The 15,453-nt window shown below is 44.0% G+C and overlaps 1 protein-coding gene across 1 annotated transcript in view; it reads right to left on the bottom strand.

Annotated features, from left to right (window-relative positions):
* Positions 1 to 4,412: 4,412 nt before the first annotated feature.
* LOC106578205 (uncharacterized) overlaps positions 4,413 to 15,453 on the bottom strand; it is a 28,858-nt gene continuing 17,817 nt past the window's right edge. Inside the window, exons 6-11 of the mRNA XM_082964607.1 lie at positions 14,648 to 14,872; positions 14,493 to 14,551; positions 14,151 to 14,377; positions 10,509 to 10,691; positions 10,216 to 10,307; positions 4,413 to 8,563 (exon numbers count right to left, since the gene is read on the bottom strand). Of these exons, the coding sequence (XP_082820733.1) occupies positions 8,441 to 8,563; positions 10,216 to 10,307; positions 10,509 to 10,691; positions 14,151 to 14,377; positions 14,493 to 14,551; positions 14,648 to 14,872 (909 nt within the window). The 3' untranslated portion in view covers positions 4,413 to 8,440. The remainder of the gene's footprint in view (positions 8,564 to 10,215; positions 10,308 to 10,508; positions 10,692 to 14,150; positions 14,378 to 14,492; positions 14,552 to 14,647; positions 14,873 to 15,453) is intronic.

The following is a 15,453-nucleotide window of genomic DNA, read 5'->3' on the forward strand; positions in this document are numbered from 1 at the left end:
ATAAGAGTATACTGTGGAGAATAGAGTCTACTGTGGAGAATAAGAGTATACTGTGGGGAATAGAGTATACTGTAGAGAATAGAGTCTACTGTGGAGAATAAGAGTATACTGTGGAGAATAGAGTCTACTGTGGAGAATAAGAGTATACTGTGGAGAATAGAGTATACTGTGGAGAATAGAGTATACTGTGGAGAATAAAGTCTACTGTGGAGAATAGAGTCTACTGTGGAGAATAGAGTCTACTGTGGAGAATGGAGTCTACTGTGGAGAATAGAGTATACTGTGGAGAATAGAGTCTACTGTGGAGAATAGAGTATACTGTGGAGAATAGAGTATACTGTGGAGAATAAGAGTATACTGTGGAGAATGGAGTATACTGTGGAGAATAAGAGTATACTGTGGAGAATAGAGTCTACTGTGGAGAATGGAGTCTACTGTGGAGAATAGAGTATACTGTGGAGAATAAGAGTATACTGTGGAGAATAAGAGTATACTGTGGAGAATGGAGTCTACTGTGGAGAATAGAGTCTACTGTGGAGAATAAGAGTATACTGTGGAGAATAAGAGTATACTGTGGAGAATAAGAGGAGAATAAGAGTATACTGTGGAGAATAAGAGTATACTGTGGAGAATAGAGTCTACTGTGGAGAAGGGAGTATACTGTGGAGAATGGAGTATACTGTGGAGAATAGAGTATACTGTGGAGAAGGGAGTATACTGTGGAGAAGGGAGTATACTGTGGAGAATGGAGTTTCTACCGTATATTGTGTATATATGGTGTATATATATGTGTGTTTGTGTGAGTTGTGCTTTAGAGAATGTAGCAGTGTGGGGGAGTGGTGGGGATAGTTTGGGGGATGGGGGGTTAGTTTGGGGGAGGGGCGGGTGCCATTTTGAAACTTGGCCACATCCTAATAGTCTTGGACAGCCTAATTTCCTTGCCTCCTTTCCTTCACATCCATTGACGAGAAAGGATTCAGTAAGGTCCGCCATAGACATCGCCTCATTGTATCGGTCCCATTATGGCATCTGTGAGCGCATGGGCAGTGCCATTGAGGCCATCTCAATTTTGAAGTAGTCCCATTTTCTTCTTCTACTACTTCTATGAGTTGGTAAACAAACTGAATGGGTGCATACTGCCCCCTGGAGGGTGTTGTTGGAACAGGTATAAAGCCAAGGTTGGTGATTTACTGCCCCCTGCAGTTATGGGATGTTTACTCACGAGTATAATTCATTGGCTGATCCCTCCTGATGACATGGATGGAATTATGTGATGCTTATCCTCTTAAAAATGTTAAATTAAAGATTCACCCATTTTGAATGTTATAATTGTTTTTTTGTGCATCTTTTGAGCGATGTTCTATCGTTTCCTGGGGTCATTTCATGTTGAATCTCTGAGCTATTGCCATCCATACAAGTAGGCAGAAATCCGTCCGGTTTTTGACGTAGCATTGCAATAAAACACCTGTCACTAGACTGGAAGTTAATAGGAACACAGAGTTTTAAATCGCGAAAACTTCTATCATACGTGTCAGATTTCAATACTTGGTCGACGTCTTAATGCGGGAGGTTGTCTTCTCTCTCCAATCGGCCATTGGTCATATTTTAGCGATATTCCTTTACTTCTACAAAAGGTGTAATTTATTAACAGAGGGTCCAACACATTTGGTCCTGTTTGCCTGTTCAGTCTAGGGTGAATGTCATCCTAGGAACATCATGGTCAGATTGTAGACTCCCACATTGATAGTACAGTTTGTTCAGGTGATTTTTACAGCTAGCTATCTACTTCACATGCTGATATTGACTTTGATATTATCGGGTGAAGCTACGCTTGCTCTCCAGCCCATGGAGAGCATTGCATTGTGGGTTTTGTAGTCGACTTGAGCAGGAAACAGATATCCACAACGATTTTCAAGGTTGCAACCAACCTTATAATGGCAAAATGTAACATTTGTTCACAAATAAAATATTGTTCTCACATAGTGTTATTTTAACACTGAATTATAGGAATGAGTAGTTTCATTAGATTGTTATTTGAAGGAAATCCTTCTCTACCACTCCACCGAAAAACCTCTCCTTGCACACAAGGGAAGAAAAGAACTCCTGCAGCTCCAAATTCACTCCATTCATTAAAATAACAATTTAACCAACACCCCATCTATTTATTTTTTTGGTGTGACTACTTGTACCTACCATTTGGTTTTGAAGTAATGAAACAAAAACATATTTGAATTTAAAGAATTTGAATAAACATGAAAAGGTGAATGTAAGAAGCGCTCATCATTTAAAATAGGCTACATGTCATATTAAACACTAAATAGGCTACATGTGATATTAAACAGCATATAAACACTCTGAATAGGCTACATGTCATATTAAACAGCATATAAACACTCTGAATAGGATACATGTGATATTAAACAGCATATAAACACTCTGAATAGGCTACATGTCATATTAAACAGCATATAAACACTCTGAATAGGCTACATGTCATATTAAACAGCATATTAACACTCTGAATAGGCTACATGTCATATTAAACAGCATATAAACACTCTGAATAGGATACATGTCATATTAAACAGCATATAAACACTCTGAATAGAAAATGAATTATTTAGGCTATTATTATTATTTCAAGGCTGTAGTCTACAAAGAAATACATTGTGAAGAATTTGCGAGTGTGATACAATATGCTGGTAGGGACATAAAGCGCGCGGCATTTAAACATTTAGTTGTATTAAATCATTATAGTCTTAACAAACAAAACGTGCGCATATAAACTGTGACTTACTCAGAATGAAAGACACATTTAAACGGGGGGGGGGGGGGGGGGGGGGGGGAATGCCTCGTTAGGCTCAGTGCCTTTTTGAATTCATTTTTTAGAAACATCAGTCTGGGGCTTCAGGCTCATGGGACGGTACCGGGAGAGCCGGTGAACAGCAGCGAATATCCTCTCTGTGTTGGCAGAGCCACCGGGGACGGTAAACACACTCTTGGCAGACTGGGCAGAGATGTTTTAAAAATAACCCAATCAAAACAGAAAGCTCCTTGAACGTGGGAATATGCCAGGCCTATTGGGCCAAAATCAATGATGGCTTTTTGTATAAATAAATAGAACATTAATGAAGGTAACTTTGTGAAGACATCCGATTTTTTTGTTTATAAATATTTTGCTACAATGACACACTTCGTTATCTACCCACCTCGTACCTTTCCGTCAGCACGCCCACCGTGGTAAGTACACCGTTAATGCTTCCGGTAGACGTGTCTTTTCAGATTCCACGGTGATTCTTTAGTTGTGGACGTGACATCACCACACTCCCTCTCTTGGTAAATCACCTTGATTTTGCACCTGTTTTTTTTTTTTAATCAGTTTCTTTCTTAAACTATTTAGTGAAGTCCATGAACAGTAGCTAAAGCAAGGGGCTATATATATATTTCACATTTTAGTCATTTAGCAGACGCTCTTGTCCAGAGCGACTTACAGTAGTGAATGCATACATTTCACACATGTTTTATTTCTTCTCCGTACTGGTCCCCCGTGGGAATCGAACCCACAACCCTGGCGTTGCAAACACCATGCTCTACCAACTGAGCCTCACGGGACCATATATAGCAGCACATAAATAGATGAGTTGATGTGAGCGTTACTGGAGCGACATTGGGAGTGGACCGGACGGGCTCCGCTCCGCTGACGGACTCTGTTGTGTAACAGAGCGCTCTGTGAACGGTGCAACATTCATTGCTGTGCAGTCGGTGACAGCCCCGGTTATCCCGCCTCACATACCATTCTCCGCTCGCATCTGAAACGCAGTATGTGAAATGGGACACCTGGTTTGTATATAGGGAACAACACATGATATTTTCTGTTTCCGCTCCTGGTCGGGAAGCTTCCAGCTCTGGTGACTTTACGGCAGACAGCCTCATCTCACTCATATTATCAGGCCGAATTCAGAGCTCTCACTATCAAACAATAGTAAATGATCTCGTAGAATCGAAATAAAACCCACTTTCTCTTGGTCACAGAGGGACGACATCACCTCGTCCGTAAAGCTGAAGTTGTAAAAAGACAGTGGACATTTTGAATGGTGTCTCAGAAGACGCTGGGCAGAAAATGTCATCAATTAAATGAAATGGGGTTAATTATGTACTGTCACCAAGTATGATTATATTTGTTTTACAGTTATAAGAAAGGTGAAATATTATAGTAAAGTAGTTTAATTTGATTATTACTGTATTTAGAAAAGCACGACGAAGAGATGTATTGTGTGTCTGGGAGTTGTTACGGTTTGTATCTGCAACAATACGTCAAACAAGTGAGAATAAAAGACGCCATCTTGACAACTGGTCGTTGATTGTAGACGACTGGACTTCCTGTCTTTTGCCAACCACCCGAGAAGCTTCCATAACGAGTCACTGGTATTAAACCATGTTTATTTCGATTTTAAAAGCCTGTATGGAACATCCAGTTATACAGTATGTAATGACACAAAGCAGTTAAAACACAGAAAGAAAATACCAACCTCCACTTTAAGTCACATTTTCACAGACTGAATGAAAATTAGACCGAAGTGAAAGTTAGGATTCACCCCCCCATAGAAAGCTGTTAAAGTGACCACTAGGTTACCTTATGGTAGGTACCAGGTTAAAAACAAAGAAATACAACAATCACTGGAATGGTTAACAGCCCTTCAGACAATGGTAATTGAACTGCACCCCTTGGGTACACTCAAGGCACCGCACCACCTGTCACAGACCCATAGACTTGAATGAGGATGGACCATTCTAGTAATTCTATTTCTACGGTTGAAAAGCACTGTGCTGTAAGGCTGGCTTGCTGGTGATAATTCTGATACTGGGCTAGATTCAACAGGATTCAGCAAACTGTTTCAGATGTAGAATTACAACGGCTGCCATTTTGGCACCAAAGTAAAGTACTGAGATGTAATATGGAGGACAGTTTAGTGTCAATATGGAGGACAGTTTAGTGTCGATATGGAGGACAGTTTAGTGTCGATATGGAGGACAGTTTAGTGTCAATATGGAGGACAGTTTAGTGTCGATATGGAGGACAGTTTAGTGTCAATATGGAGGACAGTTTAGTGTCAATATGGAGGACAGTTTAGTGTCAATATGGAGGACAGTGTAGTGTCAATATGGAGGACAGTTTAGTGTCAATATGGAGGACAGTTTAGTGTCAATATGGAGGACAGTTTAGTGTCAATATGGAGGACAGTTTAGTGTCGATATGGAGGACAGTTTAGTGTCAATATGGAGGACAGTTTAGTGTCGATATGGAGGACAGTTTAGTGTCGATATGGAGGACAGTTTAGTGTCGATATGGAGGACAGTTTAGTGTCGATATGGAGGACAGTTTAGTGTCGATATGGAGGACAGTTTAGTGTCGATATGGAGGACAGTTTAGTGTCGATATGGAGGACAGTTTAGTGTCGATATGGAGGACAGTTTAGTGTCAATATGGAGGACAGTTTAGTGTCAATATGGAGGACAGTTTAGTGTCAATATGGAGGACAGTTTAGTGTCAATATGGAGGACAGTTTAGTGTCAATATGGAGGACAGTTTAGTGTCAATATGGAGGACAGTTTAGTGTCAATATGGAGGACAGTTTAGTGTCGATATGGAGGACAGTTTAGTGTCGATATGGAGGACAGTTTAGTGTCGATATGGAGGACAGTTTAGTGTCGATATGGAGGACAGTGTGGTGTCAATATGGAGGACAGTGTGGTGTCAATATGGAGGACAGTTTGCCAAACTGTTTTCTATCTATTCGTTATCATACTGAGATGTAAACAGAATGCTCATCAACCACATCCGTAACTAGCCCCCACACACATTCATTCATTCATTCATTCATTCATTCATTCATTCATTCATTCACTTCAAACATTTTCTCCCTCTGTCCCTGTACCTCACACAGACCTGTTATATACACAGTGGACAAAACATTAGGAACATCTTCCTAACATTCAATTGCACCCCCCTCAGAACAGCCTCAATTCATCAGCGCATGGACTCTACAAGGTGTGGAAAGCGTTCCACAGTGATGCTGGCCCACGTTGACTCCAATGCTTCCCACAGTTGTGTCAAGTTGGTTGGCCCTCCTTTGGGTGGTGGACCATTGTTGATACACACAGGAAGCTGTTGAGTGTGAAAAACCCAGCAGCGTTGCAGTTCTTGACACAAACCAGTGCGCCTGGCACCTATTACCATACCCCCGTTCAAAGGTAATTCAATATTTTGTCTTGCCCCGTTCACCTTCTGAATGGCACACATACACAATCCATGTCTCAAAGCTTAAAACGTCCTTCTTTAATCTGTCTCCTTCTCTTCATCTACACTGATTGAAGTGGATTTCAAATCGATAAAGCATCATAGCTTTTACCTATATTCAGCTGGTCATTCTGCCATGGAAAGAGCAATGCTTTGTATACTCAGTATATATGTACACCCTTGACTTCTTCCACATGTTGTGTTACAGACAGAATTTAAAATGGATTCAATTGAAATTTTGTATCATTGGTCTTAAACACGATACCCCATAATATCAACGTGTAATTATGTTTAGAGAAATGTTTACAAATTAATTAAAAGCTGAAATGTCTTGAGTCAATAAGTATTCAACCCCTTTGTTATGGCAAGGAGCCTAAATAAGTTCAGGAGTAAAAATGTGCTGAACAAATCACATAAGTTGCATGGACTCACTCTGTGTGCAATAAAAGTGTTTAACATGATTTTTGAATGACTACCTCATCTCTGTACCCCACACATACAGATATATCTGTAAGGTCCCTCAGTTGAGCAGTGAATTTCAAACACAGATTCAACCACAAAGACCAGGGAGGTTTTCCATTTCGTCACAAAGAAGGGCAGCTATTGGTAGGCAGACATTGAATATCCCTTTGAGCATGGTGAAGTTATTAATTACACTTTGAATGGTGTATCAATATACCCAGTCACTACAAAGATACAGGCGTCCTTCCTAACTTAGTTGCTGGAGAGGAAGGAAACCGCTCAGGGATTTCACCATAAGGCCAATGGCGACTTTAATGTTCCCGAGTGGCCGAGTTACAGTTTTGACTTAAATCTATTTCAAAATCTATGTCAAGAAAACGGTTGTCTAGCAATGATCAACAACCAATTTGACAGAGCTTGAAAAATTTTGAAAATTATAAATGGGAAAATGTTACACAATCCACGTGTGGAAAGCTAACTGTCAATGGTGCTTCTACAAAGTATTGACTCAGGGGTGTAAATACTTACGTAAATTAGATATTTTCAATAAATTTGCAAAGAACATGTTTTCACTTTGTCATTATGGGGTATTGTGATGCCATTATGCGGTATTGTGATGTCATTATGGGGTATTGTGATGTCATTATGGGGTATTGTGACGTCATTATGGGGTATTGTGTGTAGATTGATGAGAAAAAACAATTTAATCAATTCTGAATTCAAGCTGTAAAACAAAATGTGGAATAAGTCAAGGGGTATGAATACTTTCTGAAGGCACATATTCATATATACACTACATTACCAAAAGTATGTGGACACCTGCTCGTTGAACATCTCATTCAAAAATCATGGGAATTCATTTGGAGTTGGTCCCCAATTTGCTGCTATAACGGCCTCCACTCTTCTGGGAAGGCTTTCCACTAGATGTTGGAACATTGCTGCAGGGACTTACAATTCATACCAAAGGTGCTAGATGGGTTGAAGTCAGGGCTCTCTGCAGGCCAGTCAAGTTCTTCCACACCGATTTCCACAAACCATTTCTGTATGGAACTCGCTTTGTGCATGGGGGAATTGTCATGCTGAAACAGGAAAGGGCCTTCCCCAAAGTATTGCCACAAAGTTGGAAGCACATAATCGTCTAGAATGTCATTGTATGCTGTAGCGTTAAGATTTCCCTTCACTGGAATTAAGGGGACCGAACCATGAAAAACAGCCCCAGACCATTTTTTCTCCTCCACCAAACTTTACAGTTGGCACTATGCATTGGGGCAGGTAGCGTTCTCCTGGCATCCACCAGATGGTGAAGCATGATTCATCACTCCAGAGAACCCGTTTCCTCTATTCCAGAGTCCAATGGGGGTGAGCTTTACACACCACTTCACAATAACAGCACTTACAGTTGACCCGGGGCAGCTCTAGCAGGGTAGAAATTTGACGAACTGACTTGTCGGAAAGGTGGCATCCTATGACGGTGCCACGTTAAAAGTCACTGAGCTCTTTCAGTACGGGCCATTCTACTGCCAATGTTTGTCTATGGAGATTGCATGGCTGTGTGCATCGATTTTATACACCTGTCAGCAACGGGTGTGGCTGAAAGAGACAAATCCACTAATTTGAAGGGCTGTCCACATACGTATGGCAATGTAGTTTATATATATCTATCACATAGTGTACATAGTCCTATTTGCAGCTGTCAGGAAGCAGTTTCAGATAGTTTTTGGGGACCAGGCCTCGCCTCCCTCCTGCATCCCCCAGATACCACTCCTCATCTACTGTCACCACCCCTGTTACTACCTCCCCTGCCTGGGGGAGAGAGGAGAGAGACAGCGGAAAAGACAGGGAAAGAGAGAGGGGGGGGGAGAGTAAGGGAGAGAAGGGGGGGAAAGAGAGAGGGAGAGAGTAAGTACTCAAATCATTAGACTTGCTACTTCATTTGTGACAAAATAACAACACACACTCACAAAGTGCTGAGCAAGCCTACCTTCATCTACCTTCACCTACCCTCACCTACCTTCATTTACCTAGACCTACCTTCACCTACCTTCATCTACCTTCACCTACCTAGACCTACCTAGACCTACCTTCACCTACCTTCATCTACCTTCACCTACCATGACCTACCTAGACCTACCTTCATCTACCTTCACCTACCCTCACCTACCTTCATTTACCTAGACCTACCTTCATTTACCTAGACCTACCTTTACCTACCTTCATCTACCTTCACCTACCCTCACCTACCTTCATTTACCTAGACCTACCTTCATCTACCTTCACCTACCCTCACCTACCTTCATTTACCTAGACCTACCTTCACCTACCTTCACCTACCTTCACCTACCTTCACCTACCTTGACCTACCTACACCTACCTTCATCTACCTAGACCTACATTCACCTACCTAGACCTACCTTCACCTACCTAGACCTACCTTCATCTACCTAGACCTACCTTCACCTACCTAGACCTACCTTCACCTACCTAGACCTACCTAGACCTACCTTCACCTACCTAGACCTACCTAGACCTACCTTCACCTACCTAGACCTACCTTCACCTACCTTCACCTACCTTCACCTACCTAGACCTACCTAGACCTACCTAGACCTACCTTCCACCCCTACCTTCACCTACCTAGACCTACCTAGACCTACCTTCACCTACCTTCACCTACCTAGACCTACCTAGACCTACCTTCACCTACCTAGCCCCCACCTACCTAGACCTACCTTCACCTACCTAGACCTACCTTCACCTACCTAGACCTACCTTCACCTACCTAGACCTACCTAGACCTACCTTCACCTACCTAGACCTACCTAGACCTACCTTCACCTACCTAGACCTACCTAGACCTAGCTAGACCTACCTTCACCTACCTAGACCTACCTAGACCTACCTTCACCTACCTAGACCTACCTAGACCTACCTAGACCTACCCTCACCTACCTAGACCTACCTAGACCTACCTTCACCTACCTTCACCTACCTTCACCTACCTAGACCTACCTAGACCTACCTAGACCTACCTAGACCTACCTAGACCTACCTTCACCTACCTAGACCTACCTTCACCTACCTAGACCTACCTAGACCTACCTTCACCTACCTAGACCTACCTTCACTACCTAGACCTACCTAGACCTACCTTCACCGACCTAGACCTACCTGCACCTACCTAGACCTACCTAGACCTACCCTCACCTACCTGCACCTACCTTCACCTACCTAGTTCTACCCTACCTCCTTCATCTACCTGCACCTACCTAGACCTACCTCACCTACCTAGACCTACCTAGACCTACCTAGACCTACCTTCACCTACCTTCACCTACCTAGACCTACCTTCACCTACCTTCACCTACCTAGACCTACCTAGACCTACCTTCACCTACCTTCACCTACCTAGACCTACCTAGACCTACCTAGACCTACCTAGACCTACCTTCACCTACCTTCAGTGAGAGCTCATCTTCGCTCTCTCCACTGAAATCAAACAGGACCTTGGCCACGCCCCTGGCCACAGGCTGGCCCGTCATTGGCTGAGCTGCAGAGAGGAGCAGAAAATATGGTTAAACTCTTGTGTGCGTCCTGTGCATGTTACCCAGAGATGAAGCCTCCCTTAGGGACTGATCTAGAATCAGCTTCCCCTCCCCCCAAACCTTAACCATTAGTGTGTGGGGGGGGGGGGAGCAAAACTGACCCCAGATCAGCATCTAGGGCAACTTCACCCTACTCTGTGTGTTACCTGTGTTACAGGTGTGTGTGAAGGTAGTGGGGAACAGTCCCTCCCGTCCGTCCAGTGTTCCTCTGGTCCAGTCTGCGTCCACACGCTGTGTTACTCTAATCAACGCCCCCTGCTGGAACCACAGATCCTCTGCAGTCTGACCCGAGAAGTCATGAAGAGCCACAACCCACTGGTCTGGAACGTCTGAGAGAGAACGACACACACACACACACACACACACACACACACACACACACACACACACACACACACACACACACACACACACACACACACACACACACACACACACACACACACACACACACACAATCTTCAGCTAACTAAAGGGTGTTCTGTGTGGACAAACATTCCACTCAGACCCTCTGCCGGTGAGAGAGAGGATCCGTTTCACATTTAACCATTAACTCTGCTCCTAATGAACCTGGGTATGTGGTCAACTATCTAATCTCAAAGACTCACAGGACAGAAAGACAAGGATAACCAGCCTCACAGGACAGAAAGACAAGGCTATAGGATAACCAGCCTCACAGGACAGAAAGACAAGACTATAGGATAACCAGCCTCACAGGGCAGAAAGACAAGGATAACCAGCCTCACAGGACAGAAAGACAAGACTATAGGATAACCAGCCTCACAGGACAGAAAGACAAGACTATAGGATAACCAGCCTCACAGGACAGAAAGACAAGGCTATAGGATAACCAGCCTCACAGGACAGAAAGACAAGGCTATAGGATAACCAGCCTCACAGGACAGAAAGACAAGACTATAGGATAACCAGCCTCACAGGACAGAAAGACAAGGCTATAGGATAACCAGCCTCACAGGACAGAAAGACAAGACTATAGGATAACCAGCCTCACAGGACAGAAAGACAAGGATAACCAGCCTCACAGGACAGAAAGACAAGGATAACCAGCCTCACAGGACAGAAAGACAAGACTATAGGATAACCAGCCTCACAGGACAGAAAGACAAGACTATAGGATAACCAGCCTCACAGGACAGAAAGACAAGGCTATAGGATAACCAGCCTCACAGGACAGAAAGACAAGGATAACCAGCCTCACAGGACAGAAAGACAAGACTATAGGATAACCAGCCTCACAGGACAGAAAGACAAGGCTATAGGATAACCAGCCTCACAGGACAGAAAGACAAGACTATAGGATAACCAGCCTCACAGGACAGAAAGACAAGGCTATAGGATAACCAGCCTCACAGGACAGAAAGACAAGGATAACCAGCCTCACAGGACAGAAAGACAAGACTATAGGATAACCAGCCTCACAGGACAGAAAGACAAGGCTATAGGATAACCAGCCTCACAGACAGAAAGACAAGGATAACCAGCCTCACAGGAAAAAGACAAGGCTATAGGATAACCAGCCTCACAGGACAGAAAGACAAGGCTATAGGATAACCAGCCTCACAGGACAGAAAGACAAGGCTATAGGATAACCAGCCTCACAGGACAGAAAGACAAGGCTATAGGATAACCAGCCTCACAGGACAGAAAGACAAGGCTATAGGATAACCAGCCTCACAGGACAGAAAGACAAGGATATAGGATAACCAGCCTCACAGGACAGAAAGACAAGACTATAGGATAACCAGCCTCACAGGACAGAAAGACAAGGCTATAGGATAACCAGCCTCACAGGACAGAAAGACAAGGCTATAGGATAACCAGCCTCACAGGACAGAAAGACAAGGCTATAGGATAACCAGCCTCACAGGACAGAAAGACAAGACTATAGGATAACCAGCCTCACAGGACAGAAAGACTAGGATAACCAGCCTCACAGGACAGAACAGACTATAGGATAACCAGCCTCACAGGACAGAAAGACAGCTATAGGATAACCAGCCTCACAGGACAGAAAGACAAGGCTATAGGATAACCAGTCTCACAGGACAGAAAGACTAGGCTATAGGATAACCAGCCTCACAGGATAGAAAGACAAGACTATAGGATAACCAGCCTCACAGGACAGAAAGACAAGACTATAGGATAACCAGCCTCACAGGACAGAAAGACAAGACTATAGGATAACCAGCCTCACAGGACAGAAAGACAAGACTATAGGATAACCAGCCTCACACGACAGAAAGACAAGACTATAGGATAACCAGCCTCACACGACAGAAAGACAAGGCTATAGGATAACCAGCCTCACAGGACAGAAAGACAAGGCTATAGGATAACCAGCCTCACAGGACAGAAAGACAAGGCTATAGGATAACCAGCCTCACAGGACAGAAAGACAAGGCTATAGGATAACCAGCCTCACAGGACAGAAAGACAAGGATAACCAGCCTCACAGGACAGAAAGACAAGGCTATAGGATAACCAGCCTCACACGACAGAAAGACAAGACTATAGGATAACCAGCCTCACACGACAGAAAGACAAGACTATAGGATAACCAGCCTCACAGGACAGAAAGACTAGGATAACCAGCCTCACAGGACAGAAAGACAAGACTATAGGATAACCAGCCTCACAGTAGAGAAAGACAAGGATAACCAGCCTCACAGGACAGAAAGACAAGGATAACCAGCCTCACAGGACAGAAAGACAAGACTATAGGATAACCAGCCTCACAGGACAGAAAGACAAGACTATAGGATAACCAGCCTCACACGACAGAAAGACAAGACTATAGGATAACCAGCCTCACAGGACAGAAAGACAAGGATAACCAGCCTCACAGGACAGAAAGACAAGGCTATAGGATAACCAGCCTCACAGGACAGAAAGACTAGGATAACCAGCCTCACAGTAGAGAAAGACTAGGATAACCAGCCTCACAGTACAGAAAGACAAGGTTATAGGATAACCAGCCTCACAGTAGAGAAAGACTAGGATAACCAGCCTCACAGGACAGAAAGACAAGACTATAGGATAACCAGCCTCACACGACAGAAAGACAAGACTATAGGATAACCAGCCTCACAGGACAGAAAGACAAGGCTATAGGATAACCAGCCTCACAGGACAGAAAGACAAGGCTATAGGATAACCAGCCTCACAGGACAGAAAGACAAGACTATAGGATAACCAGCCTCACAGGACAGAAAGACAAGGATAACCAGCCTCACAGGACAGAAAGACAAGACTATAGGATAACCAGCCTCACAGGACAGAAAGACAAGGCTATAGGATAACCAGCCTCACAGGACAGAAAGACAAGGATAACCAGCCTCACAGGACAGAAAGACAAGACTATAGGATAACCAGCCTCACAGGACAGAAAGACAAGGATAACCAGCCTCACAGTACAGAAAGACAAGGCTATAGGATAACCAGCCTCACAGGACAGAAAGACAAGGATAACCAGCCTCACAGGGCAGAAAGACAAGACTATAGGATAACCAGCCTCACAGGACAGAAAGACAAGACTATAGGATAACCAGCCTCACAGGACAGAAAGACAAGGCTATAGGATAACCAGCCTCACAGGACAGAAAGACAAGACTATAGGATAACCAGCCTCACAGGACAGAAAGACAAGACTATAGGATCAACACATACAGCCCTCCACTAGAATCCAGTTTGCCAAATCTATGTAGGTCTATTATGTTTGGCTTTGGTCAAGAAGGGTAAAGTCTAATCAAGGTCTGGGTATCGCTCACCTGAGGATTCAGTTGTCACGACAACGGGCTGTAACCCTGCCGACGGGGGCGGTTCCTCCAGGATCTCGGTGAAGGCCAAGGGGAAGATTCCTATTCGCCCGTGGATCTGACCCCGCCCCCACTCCTGATCAATCACCTCCGTCAGAGCGATGACGTCACCCTCGGAGAAGGTCAGCTCGTCTTCCTCCTCACCCTCGTAGTCGAACCGCGCCACACATCTCGGACCGCTACGCACACACACAGAGACGGGATAACAATTCACCACTGTCCTGTCTGTCTTGTCTGTCTGTCTTGTCTGTCTGTCTTGTCTGTCTGTCTTGTCTGTCTGTCTGTGTATCTCACCTGACAGGTGCTGTAACCTGCTGGGTCTTCTCTACACTGGTCTGAGATGGGAGGATGGACTAAAGGAGGAAATGGAGAGATAATGCAAAATAGAAAGATGAAATAAGAAAAAATAAAACAAATATTTTTGCAAGGATATATGTGGCGTATTTTACCGGAGGTTCTGATTGGCTCTTGTATTCAGAGGGAGGCTTCAATTGGCTCTTGTCATCCGATGCGGGATCCGATTGGTTGTGTTGGTCGTCGGGAGGCTGTGATTGGTCAGGCAGAGGGGTGGTGACAGTAATGTGTGACCCTTGAACCCGACCTGACTCCTCCCCCAGGAGACAGTCATCGTGGGCGGAGTCTGTCTTCTCCAACAGAACCAGGACGTCCTGTTTCTGAGACACCCATATAAGGAGTTCATTAAATGGAATAAAGGTAAATGAGCAAGGCTAACATGCTAACACTGATTATACCTACCCAGTCCCTTCAGACATGCTAACACTGATTATACCTACCAGACCCTTCAGACATGCTAACATGCTAACACTGATTATACCTACCCAGACCCTTCAGACATGCTAACATGCTAACACTGATTATACCTACCCAGACCCTTCAGACATGCTAACACTGATTATAACTACCCAGACCCTTCAGACATGCTAACACTGGTTATACCTACCAGACCCTTCAGACATGCTAACATGCTAACACTGATTATACCTACCCAGACCCTTCAGACATGCTAACACTGATTATACCTACCCAGACCCTTCAGACATGCTAACACTGATTATACCTACCCAGACCCTTCAGACATGCTAACACTGGTTATACCTACCAAACCCTTCAGACATGCTAACACTGATTATACCTACCCAGACCCTTCAGACATGCTAACACTGATTATACCTACCAGACCCTTCAGACATGCTAACATGCTAACACTGATTATACCTACCCAGACCCTTCAGAC

Source organism: Salmo salar, chromosome 18, assembly GCF_965601325.2.
Source record: "Salmo salar chromosome 18, fSalSal1, whole genome shotgun sequence".
Classification (NCBI taxonomy): domain Eukaryota; kingdom Metazoa; phylum Chordata; class Actinopteri; order Salmoniformes; family Salmonidae; genus Salmo; species Salmo salar.